A 24,335-nucleotide genomic window follows, 5' to 3' on the forward strand; every position below is an offset into this window, starting at 1 on the left:
AAATACAGAGAGAAAGAGAGAGAGAGAGAGAGAGAGAGGGAGAGAGTAGTAATCGTCGTCTCGGCAAACGATACTCATCTTTTATCATTCCTCTGATATGGAACTTCCGGTTGAAGAGATCTCCGAAGGATCCGTGGAACGAGCTACTTCCTCGTCCCTCTCTTCTGTTCCAGTTCCACGCGACAAACAGTCCGATTCAAACGAATTTAACACGTTCACGTCAGCGTGTAACACCGGTGGTTCACATTTTAATGTCGCAGCAGACGCATATATAGCATCGAATATGTAATCGAATAAATGAGTTTAGTCAAATTGCTGGATATAAAAAATTGTCACGTATTTGAGAATGAATTTACTTATCGGTAATTTCGTGAATGTTAAGAATATTGCTGGCATATGGGCAAACACGTGAATTACAGTGCCGACGTCGATACGTTAACCTTTCAACCGCGCGTTCTCCGAACGTGAACGTTCGCGAAAACGCGACTAGAGGGGAATTGAATTAATTGGAATGTTAGTTGAGCATCGTATGCAACGATACGCTTCAATATTCAATTACATTAAATGGAATAATGGATTCTATTCAATATCGCAACCCGAACCAATCAAATTTCCTCATCAGCACTGCAATGTTTTATTTCTCCCGAATTCAATAACCAATAACACAAACGAGAAGTTGAGAAAAATGACAAAATCTGTGGACCATAGGAAAAAGCAATTATTGCAAACTCTCTGCTCCTTTTCTGGGTTTCAAAGACAAGCGTGCGCGTCGGCTCGCGTCCGCGGGTAAAATGTGCATGAAGTTCGAAAAGTATCCTCGTACAGGTAGAAACGATACCGCTGAAACGACAAGAGGGTGAAATTTTCGAATGAAAATGCACGTGGAGCGGAATGACGAAAAAAAAGAAGTGGAAGAAGAATCAGAGAAAGAAAGAAAGAACAAATGATAGACGAAAAGAGAGGGGGAGAGAGAGAGAGAGAGAGAGAGAAGAGGGATGAGACTGCGTTAGGGGTTCAACACGATGCATTCTGTGAAAGAAGAGCGATGCAGCTCGTCCCTGTGGCGTGCAAGCGATCCGATTCACGTGGATCTCGAGCGAAACTTTCGTTCGAGCAGGCTCGTCCTCGAGATCGAGGTCCCTTGTGAGCTGTGTTCTTTTTTCTTTTGTGAGTGGTGGGTGAATGTTTTGTGCAGATAGAAAGAGAGAGAAGATGGAGTGATAGAAGACAGAAGAAAGAGAGAGAGAGAGATGAGAGATAGAAAGATAGAGAGATAGAGAGAGGAGAAATGATACAGGCGAATACGCGAGAGCACGATGCACCTGGATGGAAGGGAAAAGTGTTTCAGGACAGGCAAACACACACAGACAGCCAGGCAGCCAGGCAGCCAAGGCAGGTAGACAGCAAAGTTCGCGAGCAAATACATTTCCATTGGTTTTTCTTTCCTTTTTCGTTCACCGATCAACGTTATTCGTCGCTTTCGCGAGTTAACCGGTTTCACGCTGCGGATTATTCTGTGGGGAGACAAGGAAACGCGTCACGAGTGGAAACGGGAAAATCGTTTCAACCGTGCAGAGCTGGAAATTGCTTATTGTATAATCTTCCGGTGAACTTTGTGGGAACGATTTTCATTGTAACTAGGAATCGACGATAGAATTACTGAACGGTAAAATTGTTTATTCTTCGTCTATTTACGGAAACGATGAAAGCGCAGTGATTGCAATTTGAAAAGCAGGCCGTTTCCCGTTTAAATAAATAAAGTAAAGTCTATCGAATCAACGGAAGTGCTTCGATTCTGATAAAAATACGTAAAATTTGGATTTAAATAGTCTTTAAAGAGGGATACTTTAGAAAGACATGTACGCGTATCGATCGATCGGTGTGCATCGTCAGCGAGCTGCAAGGGCGAGAAGCATAGAAATACTTGAGCTCTCCGACGACGATAAAAGTGCAACCGTCGGTGTCAATTGAGTTATTCATTAGTCAAATCGGCTAACAAAAGGCTAGAGATTACATTAAATTCGATGGAAAACCACAGAACAAAAGGCAGAGAACAGGGTCGCAATAATATTGACCTCGATTCCCAAATCTAAATCTGAAATTTTCCTTTAACCGAATCCAATAACAGGTTTATTCGAAATTTAAAAGGTTAGCCGAAAAACGAAGTTGACCCGTTTGGCCGACGAATGGCTCAATTAACGCCGAATGCCGATCGAACTCCGTTTCCAACTTTGCACCGAGAAAATCGCGATAGAACCGTCTGTAGGAGCCATTTCCGAGCGTGAAACGATTCTACTCGCGAAGAAGATCGAGGACAGTGTCGAAGCTTTGCTTCGCGAACTCTGCGAACGAATAGGCAGCGCGAACTTCTCCCAAGAAAAGCGTCGGTCGACGAGAAAACTGAATTCGAAGAAGGTGAAACGACGGACTATCGGTCCTCTTCCGTCCACGATCGGATAATCTGTTGTCCCTCGAACCGATACACTGGCTGAGACGAAGAAAGCGTTGCAAGCTTCTTAAACTCCATTGAAACGATCGACTTCGTTCTGCTTCGGATTCGATGAGACGAAACAGATAGCATTTGCGTGCAACAATCTTATAATGCAAATCTTATTAATATAAATAAATTTAAATGATTTATAAATATTAAACGATATTAAACGATAAATAAATATTTCAGCAGTAACTGCCCGGTAGTTCCAGTGCTAAAGAACGCGTCGCAAAGTTCAATGATTTCCTCAAAGAATGAAAAAAAGAACATCGAAGCCAACATCGAAGTTCAAGGAAGACTGCCTGCAACAATGCGCTTATCTCATCCGGTGCATCGCGAGCACAGGGAACGGTCCGCGGACGAAATATCGGGCACGTTCCACTTGGGAGAAGTTCGACGGCAGGCAAGGCGATCGAGCGACCGAGCGCGTTAAGTAGTTCGAGTCAAGCAAGCGGACACACACGTGGCCACACACCGCGCACGTGGGAACACGTGGAAACACGTACATACGCAAACCAGCGACAACGTACAACAACAGAATAAATATATATATATCAAGGATGTGCCCGGTTCAGCCAGCAAACACGGACAATACAGCGTGTCCCCGAAATCATAATATAATCGGTCAAATAAACCATTGCGTACAAGACGCTAAACGAACGAACGTACAATAAAACTTTCTCGCAAGTGATTTCGTTGCCGAAATAATCGAGTTTCAAATCCTAAAATCGCATCGATCGATTAACTGGTTCTTAGTCGATCAGCCGAATGAACTTTCGAATACGATTATTTAAAAAACGAATCCTCGTGGATAATAACTGTGATTCGAGCAGCGGCACGATTTCGGGGACACCCGGTACGCAAACGTATTATACACGGTTAAGAAAACACACTGGCAGCAGCGACAGATAGGTAAATCATTGCGGCGGCCATCGATACACACGTCGAGGTAAATTTACGCGTTGTCTCCTTCCCTTCACTTTTTTTTTCTCGATCGAGAGACACGGATCGTTCTCTCTCGTGGTAGCATCGTTGCTCCGTCGTCGTTTTTTTTTTCGTTCGCTTCTTTTTTTCCTGTTCTTTATTTTTTACCTGTCTCGGTCAGCCTCTAACGATCGTTTCGCTCGGCGAGCCGAGCCGAATCGTTCCGACGTTCGCCTGGAAACGACTCGCGCGTCCGCGAGAAACAACGCTGGGAAAGAAAGGGGATGTCGGGAAACCGAGGGGGTGCCACGGGGATCGTTAAATTCTTCCGACAAGCTCATCCGTTTGGTTTTCTCGAGCGTTCCTCTTAACACTTTACCCGCCGACGATCGATCAAAGAATTCAACCGGTTCCGGCTGAATTATAAGTTATAACGTGCGATGAAACGCAATTGCACGCGTTATACGCGATTCTGGAATAAAACTGAATTACTTTCCTTTGAACAATTTTCAATTGAACCGCGTCACTAGAGATGGAGATTAAAAAATTCAGCGAAATTTCATCGTTTCATAGTGCTTACGATTGTCTCGAAAATCGAAAGGAACCACTAAATCAAAATCAACGGTCGAGTAAAGTGTCAACTTGCTCGTTCAAGCGACGTATCTTCGAATCCTTCTTCGGATCGGCAACAGGACCAACGATCGGTCAAGAATTCGAAAAGCGAGGAGAACGGACCGAGTCGGTCAGACACGGGGCAAGGGAAACAGAAACGAGAAAACGGATAACGAGATACAGCCCGAGAAGCAGTCCGGCTTCGTTAACGACCCCGTTCAGCGGAGGACTCGTGGAAAGCCGTTGCTCGAGGCCGCGCATTACCATTCCTCGATCGATGATATCGGGTTGATGCAAAAGTTTCGCCGTTTTCTTCGGAACGTGCAAAAAGAAGAGTTCTCGGCCATTGGCTAAACCGAAACCAAGCAAAAACGAAGAAAGAAGTGTCCTTCGCGCATGTTACAATCGTTTGAGAAATATCTTTTCGTTAACCACGCGCGAAATGACGTGAAAATATTTGCATGAACCCAATAGTCGCGGCCGAAACCAACAGAAAGAAAGAGAGAAAGAGACAGAGAGACAGACAGAGAGAAAGAGAGAGATAAATAGAGGGAGAGAAAGAGTGAGAGAAATGGAAATGGAGAGAAAAAGAAAGATCCACGCGACAGTGATCGATCTCCTCCATCTTTCCATCGAGATCGTAATATCTAGAGCGTTCTCACACCGACACTCCAAAGTAGCCAAAGTTCCATTCCACAGGCCCTGTGTTCTCCTGTGACGGTGCAAGTCGGTGGGATTGACCGTTGCTGAAAAAAAAATATCCTCCACCACTGGGCAGCATTACAACAGGTACACGTGTGTTTCGAATATTTGTTCGCTGTTCGTTTTCGTTCGACTTTTCGTTCCTCGTTCGTCCGTCCGTTCCGTTCGTTTCTACCGCAACCCCGGCACCGTACAGTCCGGCACCGTTCGTTCGGTTGGTTCCTTCCGTTTTTCCGACACCGACACTGAACGTCGACGGACACGGTTGTCGCGCGTTTTCGAGTCCGTGTTCGCGACGAGCCGACGAATCGGCGCACGGCTGAAAGAACGCTCGCCGACGCCTCCGGTGCTCGAGATGCGGATGTGTGTGCTAATCAGTGCAGCCATAGACGTAAGTGAATAGCAGAGGAAACTGGAACGGAGCGACGCAACCGACCGTCAGCCCCGTCGAGCTGTTTCCGCGTGCGTGTTCGCAACACCCGGCGAATCACCTGTCTTCCGCCGTTCAATGCATATTAATTTCGATCTCGACTTCCGCGAATTCATTCACGGCGAGCGTCGCGCGCTTCCTTCCGCGACGAGGAGTCGCTGGTGACGCGCGGCGAATCGATTACCATCAGTCCACGAGACATCGCGATATTCCGCTGTTTCTTCGTTCTTTCGACTTTTAATTGGATGTTCGTTTTTTAATTTGACTTTAACTTGCTCGTGTCTTCGAGACCGATACCGAACAATTCTTTCGACAAGAAAACAACTCTCCACGTCTGCAGATTATACTTCCAAGAGCACTTGCCCGCTTCGAACTCGAAACGACCGGTCACCGACGTCGATTGCGTTCGCTCCTTCGACAATTAGTAACAAGTTGAATAAGAGAGAGAAGAGTAGTGAGAGAAAGAGCACACCTTGGAATGTAAATATACACACAGTCGAGAGAGATTCCCGCGGAACACTTATATAGAGACGTACATAACATGTATCGATAGATAACAGAGAATGTACCGAGAAGGTAACGAGCATAGACAACGAACAGTTAATATGCATGTGGGAAGAAGAATGCGGAGCTGAAGAAAACTTAGACGGAAGTCGCGAGACCGCGAGAACGCGAGAACGCGGTCGCGAACGCGCGCGCGAGTCTCTTCTACTTAACGCCTTCTTCTTCTTCTTCCTTCTCTTCTTCTACCTTTTTTCTCTCGAAGAAACTTCTTCGTAACGAGGCTCAACGTTGCATCATAGATGACGCACCATTTGCATCCGAAAACCGCAATAACGCGATCGTCTTTAGCGCTCTTCTAGTTTTTCCTCTCGAAGAATCTACCTCGCAACGAGATGCAATCACCGACGAGCTGTCGCAACGATCGCATCCGAGAGATTCTCTTTTACTTCGGATCCTCCTCTTCCGTCGCTTCTCCCGAAGAAACCTCGCAAGATGCAACACTGCGTCATCGATGACCCATCAATCACCTGCGTTCGAAGGAACGCAACAGTGCAACGATCGAATTCTCTTACTTCGTATTATCCTCTTGCACTCTGTTTTTCTCTCGAATCGAATTCTTCCTCGAAACACGTAGCATCGCATCAACGACACGTCTTATGCAGTGGACGAAATGCAACGATGCAACTGTCGTTGCAGCTCGAGATTCTCTTACCTCGTATCCTCTTCTGATCTTTGCGTTTCATTTCTATTTCTCGAAGAAACTTCTTCGCGAGAGACGTCGCGTCATCGGTGACGCGTCATTCGCGTTCGAAAAACCGCCACGTAACAGTGCAACAACAACGATATTCGAGCGCGCGTTCGTTCCCGCGTCTTTACCGTCTCGGACCGCGTCGATGCGTCGTCTTACGATCATTCTCTTCCGAGCAGTTCAACGATTTGACAAACACACTGAAACTGCTCGACATCGAACCGTGCGATAGCCTCGTAACGCATTTCAATCATTTTTATTATCATTTTTTCTCGATTTTCCACCGCCCGTTCCATCGGGAGGCGAACATCAACAACTGTCTCTTCCGCTCTCGTCTCGAGAAACGTCACGTTCGAAGAGCCAACCATTTGATTTCTTTACTTTTTTTTCTCGTTCCGTGTTCAACGCGTCGTATACCATATATATATATATATATATATATATATATATATATACAGGCACGCACGCACGCACGCTGGCACGCACGCTGGCACGCACCCTCGCATACACACGCACAGGCATATATACACATATGTATAGAACATATATACATATATACATATATGAACATACATATATATATATATGGAATCGAAAGGGGGTCGCTTCCGGCGCCAGAGCTGGGTCAAATACTATTTCAAGATTGTCCCGACACCGTATAGAAAACCTGCCCGTTTCTTTCGTTAGTTTTTGTTCTTTTTTTGTTATGGCCAAAAAGCATTTATTTCGCTTCTATGCACAGGTACGTTACACGACTGCGCACGTACACTCTGCTTCTTTTCCGTTTAGTCTACGGCATATTCTTACGTCCCGTCGCAACAACGAACACGCCGTTCCGGATGATCGTCGCAGCCACCGTTCTCGCCCTACTTTACCAGAGAGTAGAGTCCCTCTATTTTTTTTATCTTTCCCATTCCATTGTTTAACCGCCGCACAGACGAAATAGTATTTTGCCCACCTCTCTCCAGCGCGTAGTTGATAATCCTTCCTTCTTTACCCGTTTATCGTGACGATTACCTCTGACTATTTATTACTCAATGGGACCATTATTCTTTTGTTTCTTTTCTTTTCTGTTCCTTTTATCGTAGAAAGGTGGGTGGTCAGGGGTCGAGGGTCGAGAACATGGAGGACGTTCCTCGGAAAAGATTCTTTTGCACACCGTTGAGTTTACCGGGGCCAGGACGAGACCAATCGCGCGCCCATCCTGTCGCGAATCATATAGGCCGCGGGGTGGCCAACGATACACAACAATAATCAGATTTGGTACCAGCAGATAAAAAACGTCACGTCACTATTGTACGCCTATGTATAGTTGAAAATCTGCGACGAGAAATAGAGAGAAAGAGAAGTCGGGGAGCGGTTCCGGCTCCCACCTTCTTTGGGGGAACGGAGATATATATATATATTCATCGCTGCAGATAACGAGGATCGAGGATTAGTACCGAGGATGATCGAGGATGAAGGTTAAATGCGTAAATAGAAGAGAGAGAGAGAGAGAGAGAGAGAGAGAGAGAGAGAGAGAGAGAGAGAGAGAGAGAGAAAGAGAGAGAGAGAGAATATATTCATAGGGATGAGACGAACTCACCTCCTCGCATAGCGCCAGCATACGCCTCGTACTCTCCAGGGACTGAAACAGAAGAGGAACAGAAGTGATGTCAGTGGAACCTTTCAATTTCCGCTCGTGCGCCATCTAATTTTTAGAATACTCGTGTGAAATTTCATCGACAAAATGACTCGTTCGATCGAAGAAATACAGCGTAAGATAACTAGTTCCCGCTCGGCGAATCCCGGTAGTTTTATCCCAAGTCTCAAATGTAATTCCTTAGGTGATACTTTCCAAATTCTCTAAAGCGAGCGTATCTCAATTTTTTGATAGATCCGATCTGTAATTTCTCCGGTCTCCGTAAGTCGTTCTCGAGGTCTATAGTTCCGATCGCCACGAACGCGTCCATTGAATCCGACTTCATTGAGCGTCAACGAAGTATAAGAGGTATCGACGGGGATTCAATTTCGAAGGAGCAACGGACAGATCAGAGATGCGCGAAACGTACCTCATCTGTAGTTTGATCGGCCTTCAGCTGCAATTCTTGCAATTCGGTGCGAGGCGGCCCGCCCTCCGCCGGTCCTGCTGGTGTGGTCGGTGCAGGCATCTTGTCGGCTGCCTGACGAGTGGCCCTCTGCCGCGAGTTCCTTCTCTCCTGCTGGCTTCTGTGCTGTCTCTACCCTAGGCAGCTCCTACAGCTCCCGGGTACTCGTAGCTTCTGCAACAGGACCGAGCAAACAAGGAAGATTAAACTCGTGATCTCGTGTGGCAAGCTTCCATAAAATTCCTCCGGGAAGAGGCTGTTACGGTAACAGGGCCCGGAACGACTAGAGGGGAATTCAGCGAGATTTAAAGGATTGCGCCTCGCTGGACCGAGGGAGACTAATATCCAGCAGGCGCTGCAAGCTCAGACCAAGATCGAGCCGAGACCCTGGGAAACGCGGAGATACGTATGTAGATGCATTGGGTACGAGGAAAAGTTCTTGCTCGTTCAGCGGGAGGATCATCGTGCCCCCGAAGCAATCAGAATCGTGGCTTCGGAGAAACGTCGAAATGTTTCCGTGTATCGTAGAAATGTAGAAGAATGTAAGAATGTACTAAAACGATGACACGTTGAAGCGTGAGAATATTAAAGTACCAACGGAACATGAAAACATTGAAGTATCTCGAAGAACGTTACTTAAACTCTCCTCTAAACCGGCAACAACTTTCACACGTACCCAACACAGATACTAAGCAACGACCCAGGAGAGGCAGGGTTCGAGCTTCTCTTAGGGGATGGAGTAACGCAAAGCGGATCTGTTTCGCGGTGTCCAGGGCCGGCGATTGCGAAATTTCACGCAGAGATTTGGGGAAAGCCGCCGCTATCGCCGCCGCTATCGCCGCCGCTATCGCCGCCGTCAGCACCCGGTCTGCCTCCCACGTCGCGGATGCATGTACACGCCGCTACGTGGTGGAGATACGTGTGTAACCGCGTTCTCCTATGAAAATCAATACCCGACGACCGACCGACCGACCGACCGACCCACCGACCGAATCGCGCGCAGACGCACGACCGCGAGCACATCGTCCTCGTCACGCTTTCTCTCCCCCGCGGGAGATCCTCCTACTCTCCCGCCTCTTCTGCAAAGCTTGCCCGTGTCCCACCACCACCGCCACCCACACCGAGGACCGATCAGCTGGGACCTCCGGCCACGTATGCGTTTCGCATTTTCCCATCCTCCTGCCGCGGCTCGCGTGACTGTTCAAGGTACGATTAAACGATTAATCGTCTCGCTCTCTCGCTCGCACGGGACCGAGTTCTGTTTTGTTCTACTGTTTGGCGGCCACCGTAGGTGTCACACTTTTTCCGACCTCGCTCTTTCGCGCACTGGGTTATGGGACATTTATTCCTCGACGCTCCTCCTCTAATATGCAGCAACCTTTCGAGACACCACTTTCGAAACGAACGTCGTCGCTTCGGCTTCATGGAAGTTTCTTGTCCAGAATACAAAGAAGCGAACGTAGAATTTCATTGTTCAAATAACAAAAGCTCGGCGCGTAGTTCCCTGTTTGCCCAGTGTGTAGGAGTATAATCGAGTTTCCTCCGTTGAAGCTTTCGAATATTTTACAAATTCTCGAGCGTAAACGGTTCACGCTTCAACCGGCCGGCATTTCGCGCATTTCGTACACCGGAATCGCCTGGTGCTCTAATGTCAACTTATTCAGTTTGCTTGTTACCAAGGCGATTGCCTCACTAATTTCTCACAGAAGCATTTGTCTTTGGAACAATTGGGGAAGAATTCAAGAAATCAGAAATCACCGATTTAACCCGTTTAGTAGTTCTGCCGTCAAACTACATGAAAATAACTTGGATTTCGCCTAAAAGTCCAGACTAAACGTTGATCGAAGACTCCAGAAAGTGACCTCGAGGCATCGCCAACAAATATCTTCGAGGAACGGTTCGAACCGAGATCGCTCGACCGCACCGTGTGACTCGATGATAAATTCCTTCTCCCCGGAAGCTAATCGTCGAGGCCGATCTCCGAATCCGGGACTCCAACCTTCGACTTTGCCGTGAGAGCCAAGACCATGGACGAACCATCTCGACCATCAGTCTCCCCGAGGCGATCTCGTTAACGGATTAAGACGACGCGGGGGCTTCTTAATTGGCACTTGTAAATTTAATCACGCGAACACAGGAAACGTCCGCGGGAGGAAGCGGTCGCGGTCGCGCTCGTGGGAAGCTAACAGGAAAGAGCGACCGAGTCGCACTGATGCAATCAGCAGTGGTAATAATGATCGCTCGATCGCTGAATTTTTTCCTCTACCGAGATTCGGCCTCGTTAAAATTCAACCGAGCAGGATTCGTGAAAGTTTCACCGTTGTAATTCGAAACTAGCGAAAAAATCTAGACTCGTTGGACGACAGCAGTCGCTTGGATTCCGAGTTAATTAAAGTAATATCAGTCTGGCTTAGGTGCCAAGCAAGGAAACCCTATTCGTCTTTCTTCGGTCTGGGATCGTCGCTGAGATTTCCGAGGAGATTTCTAGATACCTGAAATAAAGCGTTAAGAAAAATACTCGCGCATCGATCGAATTGCTCTCGACTAATAAAATCGTCTAGCTAGATAAGAGCAGAATGGATCGCGTTAAAGCTGCGACAGCTTTTAAATAAATGGGTCGCTAAGTACCAAGGGAAAGAACCCAGTTGGTCAACTTCGACTGTAATGTTCTTTTGTCGAGCGATTGTCTACAGCTCCTTGACGACACGCGCGGAATATTGGGGGTAGTTAGCCGATAATTTTACAAGGTACGCGAACACAAACTACAGTTGAGAAACTAGCGTCACCGCTAGGCAGATGCAGGCTATACAATTTGAAATAATTGTACCTTTAAAATCATCGGGTAAATCACACGTGTGCTCTATCGCTTTACGCTACCGCCTTGCAGAACCGTGTTACGGAACAATTTCCGTAAACAGTTTAAACTTTGAGGAAGATTATCTTAGCTATTCGATGTTCATTTTGTTCAAATTTCAAATTGCACTTTGAAACGTTCGAATTTGCGCAAAGATCCGCAACCTACCGGTAACGATTTCAGTTATTTTCGAAAGGATTTGTACGTTTGAATGGCTGGCCTCCAGTCGAGTGTCGCGGATGACGCGGCTTTAAAGAGGGCAGTCGCGAAAGAAATGGAATAAAGGAGCCGTATAACACTCGAACGTTTGCGTATCGCTGGGTAAGAACGCGGAGCAGACAATAAAGGAGGAAATCGAGCCGCCCTACCGCGAGGCTTGTCTTGTAAGGCGCGAGTTATAGCGTGATCAATTGGCTGAGCCCTGTCCTTGCCCTCGAGACAAAGTTGGCTCGTTTCCAGGGTGAAAGGTACCGTGTCTACCGCGTCGCCTGGTCACGGTGCGCCTAGCCAAGATCACGGCCGACTGGTCGCGTGGATCTGGAGGACGCGGCGCACAGGTTTTCACAGGAAATAGGCCAAAACCAACAAAGGCACAGCTCGATATTTCTTCAATCCTATTTATTACCGAACAAATCTGGTCGATGAAATGTTCATTGCGCATATTCGCCTTTTATAGACTCGTCTCGCGTCTCAAATGTAATTTAATAAGGGTGACGAAACGCTAAGAGAAACGAATAATTGAAAACAATTGCGTTAGATCTTGTAACATCGAACGAGACTCGTAGGGATTCCACTCTACGGTGAACGTAAAAGGTACATTTACATGTATCTCGTTTGACTGTTCAGGGAAAGGGTGGTTTTTCAAGTAACATCGAGTTTTGTCCGAGTTTTTCGGTTGCTCTTATTTTCCTTTGCTCGTCCTCTGCTCGGCCCGCTCGGCCCGTTCCGAACAAACGGATATCAATGCTCGATAAACGAAAAAGTAAGAGCGGCCGAGGGAAAACTCGGCGGGAAATCAATAACCACCGCGCCGGGGCACGCCACGGCGCGCCGGCCGGAATATTATTTCGAAACGAATGCGTCCCAGGGCCTCCTGCCGGCGACACACCCTCGTGCGACCCTTCGGAAACAGGTTTCCTCTCACGTGGCGACGATCGCGCTCGGCTCAACTGCGAAACACGGAATCGCGACCCATTCACGAGGATTTTGATCGCTCACCGTTCCGAGTACCCAAAGCCTTTCGCCCATTTGCATCATTCAGCGGAATAATCCGCGCACAATGGCTGTTACTTATCGCCAACAGCGGAATATCCCGCGCACACTGGCGCACATTTACTTCTAGCTGTCCTGTAGCTGAGATTCATTTCAGTGAAAAGTAACATTCGCGTTCAGAGCAAAGATGTCATCGTCTCGGTCACGATTAGATTTTATACAGAAATTTTTCTTTTAATTTATCAAGTTCAATATGTTTTCTCGCCAGCTAGTTTCGAAGAGTGCACATATGTTTGTATGTCATTGAAAAATGTTGAGCATTTCCGGTGAAAATGTTTCGACTGCGAAGAGTTAAAATGCAGCTGCGAATCAAATATTAAATTCGATTAACCAACTGTTGGGAAGCCCGCTCGCGTTCGGTATTTATAATGTTTGAACTTTCCGATCTACCGAACGAAGTAACGGGAACTAATAATGATCCAAGATGCAGAAGGCGGGTTCCATATTGCTCGAGCAAATAGTCTCAAACGCTCCGGGTCTCGCGAATATGCGCGATCAAATCTTCGGGGAAGTTTAACGAGGTCTTCACCGCGACTTTTTCGAGTACGCCGGCTTTTACGAAGCTACAGAAACTGTTCTTCCCCGCAATCTCTATAAATGAGCCCGTAAAAAGCTACATCTGCATGGAGATGCCCGCAGTGTATCGATCAGGTTCGATTACGACTTGTGTCGTAACGCTGATCGCACACGCTACACATGCACGTTAATCGGTGAACCCCTTGTTCCACGATTTCTCTCGCAACTCGAGGAAACCACCTTTATCGTTAATCGTCCATTGGAAAGAGACGAAGCTTGCTATTCATTTTACGAGCACATTTTCATTGGAGATCTTTGAGACTGAAATGATCTTTGAAAGCTAAGGTCAGAATTTCTATAAAGATTACAGATTAATCGTATTAAACGCTTAGCAGTTGCGAACGCCTGGGCTGCCACGAGAATCTGGAGCGTTTCGTATCGCTCGTTCCGCCACGGCGAAGATAAATAGAAACAATTACTAATTACCTGTTATCGCTATTCTTCCGTTACGCTGCTATCTATATAGTTGCTCTACTCTAGAAACCCCTGCCAGCCTATCGTTCGTACAATCAGATAAATTATCTCTTTTCATTTGTATCATTGGCCGCTTAGAAATCGAAAAAGGATCGCGCTATTTAACGGATTCTCCTGTAAAAATAGAAAAGCGTAGCACTTTTCGAGCGAGTTTTTATAATATGTTCTAATTAGATGTAGACGAGATACTTTGAAATGGATTCATTAATAAGTCATATATGAATTAGGGAGCTAAAGCTAGTTTCTTGAAGTATTTCACGTATCGGTGCGGCATACAGAGGGCAATGGTAAATACCAAAGTTTAGAACGTTGCTCGAAGGGTTAATATTCGAGCTGTACCTTGAAGCGATTCGAAAGCATCGGTGTTAGTCGATTAAATAACTGGCGGATGATGTTCCTTCTCGAAAGAGATAGCTGGCAGATAAGACGCTGCCTACCGTGGCCACGTGGATAAAGGTGGCTGGCGCCGGCGAGATAACAGCGCGCGGTAACGCGAGTCGATGCAACGGTCCGCGTCTTCGCGAGGAAGGGCTCAAGGTTTCCGTGCCCGAACGCGAATCACGTGGAATATTCAACCGTGGGAGCTTGGGCGATAAGCAGGGGCTTCGTGCAACCAAAATATTATGCAATTCCATTGCGTCTATTAAACGCGGACCGGAATAGATTCCCCGATACCGCCGACGATTGCTCGTCTCCCGATAGCTAAACGGAGTCGTTCAGAATCGAATCAGCTTGTGTCAACCGATTATTGTAAATATTATAATCTACTATTAGCAACCAACGACGCGTACACCGTGTTGCGCAACGAAAATAATTTAGAGCTAGTCGCGTATGAACATTTAAATTAGCCCCTTGTTGTGCAATATCGAGTCAACGAGTAAGTTGGACAAATCAAGTGTCTAATTATTCCAATGTTTTCTTGAATAATACCTATTCTTCGACAAATGGTAGAAATAACTGTCAACGATTCGGTATCACGGTACTTATGCTCTATTGCCTCGATTCCAGTTGGCAAATATTTTCACTCGACATCAATTGTCTTACTGTTCTCGAGCAGTTTGGATGCTCGGTCATCGGTGACCACCGCGACACGCGATTTACGACCGCGTTAAAATCCAGAACGATACGGGCCACATAACGACGACGAGTTGGACGGAGTCACTCTCGACCGCGCAGAGGGGAATTAATGCGAGCAATGAAAGACAACCGCAAATAAATATAGAACCGGTCGGAAGATCGATAATTCAGTGCATTTCCGCATCTCGCGAGTCGCGTGTGCGCTAATCAGCCGGACCGCCTCCGTCGCAGCTGCAACGTGGCAATTAAATTAAGAGGAACGAAAACATTCCAGTGTCACGCGTGCTCTGTTGCACCTGTGCAAGACTGTTCCGATATATGTTACGACCACCACTAACTTACGATCCACGGTTCCTTTTATAACCTGACAGCAATAAAAAGTTTTAACTCGTATAATCGAAGCAATTTCCTCGAGGAAACAAAAACTGAACGATCAAGATTGCTCTCTTACGGTTTTTATTAATTTCGTCCCTCGTATAGGGGTGGCAGTTAACCCCCTTTCTCCAAGGTCAGGCTGAATTCTACGAGCACTTTCTTATATCCTTGGTAACTTTATACGTGACATATATTTTTTAAACATCCTGTACAAGGATAGGTGGATACAGAGATGGAGAGGTGGAGAGGTGGAGAGGTGGAGAGGTGGAGAGGTCGAGAGGTAAAAAGGTAGAGGTGGAGAAGTAGGGAGAGTAAGAGAGCGAGAGAGCGAGAGAGCGCGCACGCGTGCTCCGTTATCAATGACTATCAGCTGTTACTGGCACTGGTAAAACCTGTTCAGGCCACCAGTCACTGTCGATGACCTGAAATTCCAGCGATCCAAGTCCCGGCCGCACTGATACGCGCGCATATTTACACACAACACGGAAAAAATGCTGGTACATCGCTGGCTCGTGCCATTGATCGTCGATGTTGTCCCTAACGTAACGTTGTGTAAACCTATTATCCGTTTGTGTTCCATCGAATACTCCAATTATTCGCAATTCGAATTCAAGTCACCTAGTCGTCTAAAGGCATCTAGTCTACTGAACTGCTTTCGCGTCTGAAATCGAAGATTCGTACACGAGATTCCCATAGACAGTTCAATTTTTAACGGAAAGAATTTTCAAATGTTTCAACAAATTCTGGTTAAAGGTTGAAAATCAGAAAACGGTCTACGAAGAGTTTTTGTCTCCTATCGTACCCTCATGTGCACGCGGGGCGAGCAAGAGACGGCGCGCACACATACACGTCCGACATTAGGAAATCAATAAATAAAGTTGCCGGTTCTCTTCTCGAGAGCAGAACGTTTACGCGACCTCATCTTTCGTACAGAAATCGTCACGGGGATCGAGACCTTTGCCAATTTCCCCTTCGCGTTATCACATTAGAGGCTGTAGCTAATTTCATTACTTGTTAGCTATATTATATACATTCATTAACTATTTTACCGTTGAATAGAGCTACACGCATTTTCGGTTCGATTTCAAACTAGAAAAACGACTGTTCCACTATATCGTGGAATGCCCCAACGTAGATCTGAATTGTCGCAGTCGATAAACATGTTCTTCGGTATATCATCGGTAATGAAGATTCTACTGCCGTCAGAAGACAGAAAACATTTGGTTTCTGTTTTGGTTAGGAACCTGCCTGCGATTACAAGGAAGAAAAACGTCAGGCACACCCTTCGTGGATAACCGTAGCTATTCAATTTACCCGTGACATTATTTCACGCAACCGATAACTCCGAGGACCAACCGTGTCCAGGACAGCCTTACTCGTTGAGCTACTTTGCCATGGAGATTCGGCTCCGCGAATATTTCAAGGTCCACGAAGACAGTGGTACTCTTATTTCGGTAACTTTGCGCACCCGTCAGCAAATCTATTTAGAAAGTATCCTCGATCCTTGAACGAGCACAACAATACCGAGGAATCGATGGCATCGTCGAGCTTTTATCTCCAACGGAGTTGTCCTTCGCTTCGCGTACTTACCCGAGAAACGCGCGAGGACGCGTTTGAAAAGCGAATCTACTCGCGATCGCAACGTACGCGCAGTGGAAGAAAAAAGTCTGTCCGGTTCGTTCGACGGTTAATTATTTTCATCGGTCTACATCTCATGAAACGATCGATCCTCGAGAAGTAATCGAGAGTAATCAATCTAATCAAGTGTCGATTCAGCGTTCCGTCGAGGGCAGTATTATCGGACGAATGATGTTTTTCTCTCGCTCGGTATCCGTATCGATCGAATCTCCATCGAACATGCAACGATCTATCGAACACGGAGGAGAACCGCTGCGCGAGTCGTGGGTCAAGATTTCCGAGGATTCTCGAATGTCCACCGGTCAGAGCATGCCTCCGAGAACAGAGGGGCTCGATTATGGAGGGCAGGCTCGAAGCGAGAGCGAAACCATCGAAGCTGTTCGATTTCGCTACGATCGAGCCCCGAGAATCATAGGGGCTGTCATAGGGACAAGACTGTACCGTGACACACCGCTCTAGGAATTGTTACTAACCGTGACTCGTCGATGCGGCTGTGTCCGATGGGTGTCTCCGCCGATCACAGAGAGTTCGCCGACGACTTCCGTCGAACGAACGAAGGAACGAATGAATCCAACAACTATCACTGTCCGACCACTCTCGTCGCAAAGGGGAACCGGTGAAACTGCGAACTCGACGGAGCCGAATATTCCCTGCGAGTCGAAGGTGGGTAGTCAGCTAACTAGCGCCAACGAGCAGTCGCAGAGCTCGGCGCGGTAGCCGCCCCTTGGTGGGGGTAGACCGTCGTCGTCGCGACAATGGAAAGCACCAATACAAACGCTGCATTACGAAACTGCGATGTAAAGGCGCGGGAACACGGCATACTCGATATATCGAACTCCGCGTACACCGGGGAAGAGGGGGGACTATTCATACACCGCCGACTCCTGTTGTCAACCACTATTTTTAGTTTAGCCGCTAAAAATGTACCTTTCCGTTAAAGCATCAAAGTGTAACCCGCTTTATAGAATTTCGAACTCGGCTCGGCTCGGTTACACGTACGAGTGCGCGGAAAAAACCACTCGCACATACCCGATGTCGGTACGTAGGCGTATATGTATCCTGTTTCTTTAATTCTGGTACGTACCGATTAGAAGATGGCTACGCGATTACAATGACGCACGCATGACTCATGAGATGCGGAAATACACTAAAATATTGATCGTGTCACCTGTTCAATAAGTTCGTACGGTTTATCGGGTTCTTACTGAACGGTCCGGCATAAATAATTTATTACTGTGTTGCATCGGAGACAATGTTGACAGGCAACAGAGACACGTAACGGTGTATAAATATTTTCCTTTATTGCACGCAACCATTTACGAAACGTGCCGCTTATTGTCAATTTATTTTAAGATTCGAGTAAAAGGCAACAAAGCCACGTGACTTTTTCGACGGAAAATCGACCAATGAGAACTCTGTCGAGCGATCAGAGGCGCCGCTATTGCTGCTGTACTTTGTTTTAATTTTAAACTGACCAACCGAGCCATCGCCACCGAGTTCGCTCGCTAAAGCATAGACGAAAATATTTGCATTGGCCGAGAATCGTTACGATTCGTTACGCTGATTTTCAATTGTGAACGAATCGAATGTCAGAACAGCTATTCTCTATTTATTGGTGAGAGGGGTTGGTTGTTGTAATTGAAATTGTCATTTTATTAAGGAAGTTTCATCGTTTTCCCAGCAAGAGTAAATGCTTCCGATAATTCTGTCACTTGAATGAAGTAAACAGCTATGCGATAAGGTTCACACACATATTCCTAATCCTGCTTGCCTTGTCAAAGAATTCATTGATTTCGACGTAAAGCAACGTGGAAAATATTACATGCTCTTGATGTTAAGATTTTTCAACAATGAACAAAGTTATCCTACAAGGACGTAGCTATCCTACACACGAGGACAACAGGAAATTAGAAATGACTACGACAATTATGTATCGTGTACAAAGAAGGTAAAACAATTCTGACAGAAAGAACAATGATTATAGAATTGTCACAGAAACACACCTATAGACGAACCGGGTATAAATTGGAACACTGCCTAGACAGAACTGTCATCGACGAATTCGTCGACGAACTGGACGAAAAGAAGAGAACGTATGAATAACATTAATTTAACGATATCTTAAAAGAAATAACGTATGTTCTTCGGGCGAAAGACAGCTAGAGTGAAGCAGAAAATCGATACAACAACTTTACCGCAATGTGCTACCTCGCGTACGTTTCGTATCCATCTATAGACTTTCGATAAAAATAATAAAGAACCAAACAATCTGTTTGCTTACCAATCAAAATCAGCAGCGTTCCATATAGCGGTGATGCACTGTCGCTGTCGAAAAGTGGTATTTTTCGTGGACACTGCAGCTATCGCAAATGATCAACACGATGGAACAGCTGCTGGTCTTCTGACAACCGGAAACCGAGGAATAATCGTATCGCATCTTGAAACTGGCGGGAAAATTGAAACGCGAATAAGGTAAACTCGAATTAATATCGGACAATTTTCAAATGCATTCTGCGCGTTAAAAGTAATAAATCATTTTCGAAATTACCGCTGAATTGACCACTCTCTTCTTTTCATTAACCTTGTATTACGCAATGGACACACTCGACTAGAAAACATTCTATCGAATGATACATGTTTATATTGATTTTATCAAATATATTTTAATACCATTTAAATGTACATCTTGTGTGTAAAAACTTTTAAATAATACTTTTGCTGATTAATTACGGTTAATTACCACAGAGAGGGAGAGAGAGAGAGAGAGAGAGAGAGAGAGAGAGAGAGAGAGAGAGAGTACACTGTTATCAACTTCATTACCATAAACCAATAAATTGGTAATCTTTTATTTACGAGGCACAAACAATACAAGTTAATACGCCGTTATGTTCCTAAGATTACATCATAATAGTAAAAAATGCATAATTTCAATCAAGTTAATATACTTTGACATTTCGAAACTACCATCGTCATGTTTAGTCGTGTGTGCCTCCTACGTTATTTAACGAGCAAATAAAATGACAGAGAAATCACAACATTATATCGAATTATAATGCATTTATTGTACTATACTTTTTGCAGTATATTGTCTTTAAATATGTATTATCTTTTAGCGTGCATAAGTTTATTAAACATTACATTATAGAATTTATCTTATCGCTATTAATATAAAAAATGTTTTTGCGTATGTGGTGATGCAAGTCTTATATTGAAAACATACATGTTTCTTTTCGCGTGAACGATTACCCCTCTTTTTTCAATCTTTCATTTCTATTTTAAGTCGGAAATTATGATTAATTGCCTCTGTGACGATCTGTGCCTGGCACTGTGAACGTTTCGTGAGTATTCTGTCGCAAAATATTTACCTATTAATTACAAAGAAACAAAGACTGATTAGAATGACTTTGATTCAACGACAGAAGGAGGTGTAAAGAATCAAGGAAAGTTAGCTGCTGCGTCAGTGGAAGTTCAGACGGTAACGTGCATTCAGAAAGATGGCAGGCTTTCTGATGTGTGTAGCGCGTTTTCTATTTTTATTTTTTCTTCATTCAATTCCTGTATTGTGCGGCCCCGGAACTAAGCTTGTGCAAAATGTACCGGAGCCATTAATTCGAAGTGCCTTGAATTCTTTGAACGAAGATTCTCCGACGCATCATATATATAAGGGTGGTAACCTGATTAGTGCGCAAAAATTGGTACGTTCTTTGTCTAATTTATTTGACAAATAAATTGTAATTATTAACAGTAACATAAGTTTTTTTATAATTCATCTAGTTAGTAATATATACTATTATACGTATGACTATTATATGTGCAAACGATTGTCTATGTTCTATTTTCCAGGATGAATCACCATACGTGATATATAGACTTACATTTGATTTAACTCCTGTATGCAAAGAATCATTAGAACCGTGTCCACGAGAAGCATGCACTATCGAGGTGAAAAAACACGAACAAGGAGAGATAAATGTTCTAAGGGAATCTATACAGTGCATGTATTTGTATCCTCAGTTGCCACAAGATGAGCCAGCACATACGCAAGAAAATACTCAAGAGCATGAGATCATTGAAAATCTAGACAAACAAATTATTGGTAACCAGAGCGTTGAACTGGATCATGAGATTCAGAAAACTGGAGATAACAATGATAAACCGTTTATTGCTATGAGAGCTTCTAATTCAAAATATTGTCCAGGATGTCCTTATGAACTTAATCCAAATTTACCTGGTTTAGTTGCTTTTGGAGAACAGGTGGCAAAATCAATGGATGAATTAATACAAAATGATTTCAAGCATAAAGTAATTGACATTGTTAAAGTAACCCGAGGTGTTCCACCATCGTCTAACATAATACAGTATCACCTCTTATTACATATAGGAGAATCTGATTGTCTAAAGAATGCGATAGATCAGTCAGATTGTTCTGTACAAGTAGGTCTTCCTGTTAAGACATGTTTGGTTACATTTGAGGAATTACCCTGGCAGCAATCTACTCGTAGAATAACAAGAAATAATTGTACTGTAGACAACAGTATAGTAGGTGAAAGCAATATCAATTCTTATTCAACATTGGCTGTTGAATCACTTATGACACCTTCACCTGACAAACAAAGAATCGACCCTGAAAAGGCTGATGCATTAGAAAACTTGAGAGATATTCTTGACAATTACACCAATGCTGCAACTACGAAAGCAGAAGACCCACAGCAATCAGAAGTTACGGAACATCCTGTAATAAAAATTTTGGTAAACAAAAGTGACGATGATGTAAAGCCCCAAGGATTTGAAGATAAAACTAAAGAGTTTGATGAATTTTTGAAGGATTTCGATTTGCCCACAAGAGAGGCAAAATCAAATACAAACACAATCAGAGAAGAAGTTAAAGAAGAAACTATTGTGCCAAAAAAAATATCAGCAGATCCCACAATGAACAAATCATATACATTTCACAGGAACAGAAGAACACCTGGTGCACCACGCAAAATAAACATTGATTCCCCTGAAATCCAGGATGCCGCAAAGAAAGGACTAAAGAAACTTTCTCTTGATTATCAAGGAGTAAATGAGCCTATTATAGTAGAAATTGTAGAAGCCACGGAGCAGGTTGTTGCTGGAATGTTATATAAATTAAGAGTTAAAGTAGGTTCAAGCACATGCCCAAAGGGTGTTAGAGATAACTGTCTATTACAGGAAGGAAGTGAAGTTCAAGAATGTCTATTCTCTGTGTGGTCTCAGCCTTGGATGGATCAAGGATCTCCTAAAATTTCCGTCGATTGCAACTTAAATAATCAGCAAAAACGATCTCTACCCACAAATGAATTGACACCTATTTCTAAAGTAAGGAGTAAAAGACACCAATCTGGTCTTGTTGGTGCGCCAGAAAGCAAAGATATTGATGATCCTGAAATACAGAGGCTCGCTAACAAAGGCCTACACAAATTATCAGAAAGCTATCGAGGCACAAACGAGCCTATTATAACAGAAATTGTGGAAGCTTCAAAACAAGTTGTATCTGGACTCTTATATAAAATAAAGGCTAAAGTAGGTACAAGTACATGCCCAAAGGGTGTTAGAGACAACTGTCTATTACAGGAGGGAAGTGAAGTTCAAGAATGTCTATTCTCTGTGTGGTCTCAGCCTTGGATAGATCACGGATCTCCTAAAATTTCCGTCGATTGCAACTTACATAATCAGCAAAAACGATCTCTACCCACAAATGAATTGACTCCTATTTCTAAAGTAAGGAGCAGAAGAGACCAATCTGGTCTTGTTGGTGCACCAGAGAGCAAAAATATTAACGATCCTGAAATACAGAGGCTCGCTAACAAAGGCCTACAAAAATTTTCAGAAAACTCTGAAGGCACGAACGAGCCTATGATAGTGGAAATCGTGGAAGCCTCCAAACAAGTGGTTTCAGGAATGTTGTACAAAATTAAAGTTAAACTGGGCACTAGTGCTTGTCCTAGAGGCACTAAAGATAATTGTCAACTAAAGGAAGGTAGTGATATCAAGGAATGTTTGTTCACAATATGGTCTCAACCGTGGAAAGATAACGGTTCTCCAGAAATTACCATTAATTGTGACTTAAATAACCGCCGTAAGCGATCCCTACGCGGCTTTCTATATAATCAAAAAATGTTGAGTATGGCTAAGGACGTTAACGAGGAACTTAGGTTTGAAAGTTTCGTTGACGAATATGGGAAAAAGTATGATTCGCCCGAGGAAAAGCAAATGCGTTTAAACGTTTTTAAAAAAAATTTAAAACGTATAGAAGAATTACAGAAATATGAACAGGGCACAGCCGAGTATGGTGTTACAATGTTTGCGGATTTAACGTCGAAAGAATTTAAAAGCAGATACTTGGGTTATAGACCAGAGTTGCGGCAGAAAAATGCAATACCTTTTCCCGAAGCTAAGATTCCGGACATCGATTTGCCACCCAAATTTGATTGGCGTACTCATAACGCGGTAACTCCTGTAAAAGATCAGGGTTCGTGTGGATCGTGTTGGGCATTTTCCACTACTGGAAACGTAGAAGGACAATATGCAATTAAACATGGAAAATTATTATCACTATCCGAGCAAGAATTAGTGGATTGCGATAAAGCGGATAGCGGGTGCATGGGTGGAGAAATGGACAATGCTTATAGAACCATAGAACAATTGGGTGGTCTCGAATCGGAAACGGATTACCCTTACGATGCTAGAAATGAGAAGTGCCATTTCGATAAAGGTAAAGCTGTCGTAGAAGTTGTCGGTGCTTTAAATATTTCATCGAATGAAACGAAAATGGCACAGTGGTTAGTTAAGAATGGTCCAATCTCTATTGCAATCAATGCTAATGCTATGCAGTTTTACCTTGGCGGTGTTTCGCATCCATATAAATTTTTATGTAACCCGAAGGACTTGGATCACGGCGTTTTAATAGTAGGATATGGCATGAGCAGTAAGTTTTATGCATTTTCAGTTTAATTATAATCGATGATCCAGAAATTGGAATAATAATATTACTTTTTTGTTTCTTTTCATTTCTTAGAGTATCCTCTCTTCAACAAAGAATTACCATATTGGATTATAAAAAATAGTTGGGGCCCCCGATGGGGTGAACAAGGCTATTACAGAGTGTATAGAGGTGACGGTACCTGCGGATTAAATACAAGTGCTTCGACCGCTATAGTAGCATGATAAAAATACTCATGACACTAATGACCTCTTATAATGATAAATAACTTATCTTAAATAAAATTATTTTTTTTTACTAACTCAGCACGCATATTGTATAAATTTTATTGTTCAGAATATAAGAAAATAATCAAAGATTTCGTTACCGGAACAGGATCTTGCAATAAATAAGATAGAACTACAGAATTTTGACAGTTGTAATTACTTAGAGTTCTAGTGATGCTTTTGTAATAAAAAAATACTTGTTACAATATTTTTTGTTTTCATTTCTGATCGACGCCCTGCTGCGACACCCAATCTATTGTTCTCTAATCACCAAGGGGACAAAATGTGAATACTTCAGCGTTGAATATTACGCGGAACATGGTGTTAAAAGACATTAATTA

General features: G+C 44.2%; 2 protein-coding genes across 9 annotated transcripts in view; one reads left to right on the top strand and one right to left on the bottom strand.

The window, feature by feature from the left end:
* The window catches only part of Snap25 (Synaptosomal-associated protein 25kDa), a 43,834-nt gene extending 24,641 nt beyond the window's left edge, over window positions 1–19,193 (bottom strand). For 2 of the 7 annotated variants that reach the window (XM_076370090.1, XM_076370088.1), the window contains exons 1-3: window positions 17,238–17,463; window positions 8,463–8,672; window positions 7,997–8,038 (exon numbers count right to left, since the gene is read on the bottom strand). In XM_076370090.1, coding sequence (XP_076226205.1) covers window positions 7,997–8,038; window positions 8,463–8,561 — 141 coding nt within the window. In that variant the 5' untranslated portion in view covers window positions 8,562–8,672; window positions 17,238–17,463. Of the gene's footprint in view, window positions 1–7,996; window positions 8,039–8,462; window positions 8,673–9,174; window positions 9,380–17,237; window positions 17,469–19,045 lie in introns of those variants that run through there. The other 5 variants (XM_076370089.1, XM_076370093.1, XM_031977573.2 and 2 more) reach the window with 5 other exon arrangements.
* On the top strand, window positions 19,042–24,202 carry LOC116427339 (uncharacterized). 2 transcript variants are annotated; one of them, XM_076370083.1, is made up of 5 exons: window positions 19,042–19,236; window positions 20,045–20,102; window positions 20,184–20,459; window positions 20,608–23,713; window positions 23,804–24,202. In XM_076370083.1, the coding sequence occupies exons 3-5, from the start codon at window positions 20,259–20,261 to the stop codon at window positions 23,950–23,952; spliced, it is 3,456 nt and encodes a 1,151-aa protein (XP_076226198.1). In that variant the 5' UTR covers window positions 19,042–19,236; window positions 20,045–20,102; window positions 20,184–20,258; the 3' UTR covers window positions 23,953–24,202. The 2 variants fall into 2 exon arrangements, with proteins under 2 accessions (XP_076226198.1, XP_031833431.2); XM_031977571.2 differs by lacking the exon at window positions 19,042–19,236 and having other exon boundaries at window positions 19,603–20,102.
* Window positions 24,203–24,335: the final 133 nt, after the last annotated feature.

The sequence above is a fragment of the Nomia melanderi genome, chromosome 8 (assembly GCF_051020985.1).
Source record: "Nomia melanderi isolate GNS246 chromosome 8, iyNomMela1, whole genome shotgun sequence".
NCBI classification, from domain to species: Eukaryota; Metazoa; Arthropoda; class Insecta; order Hymenoptera; family Halictidae; genus Nomia; species Nomia melanderi.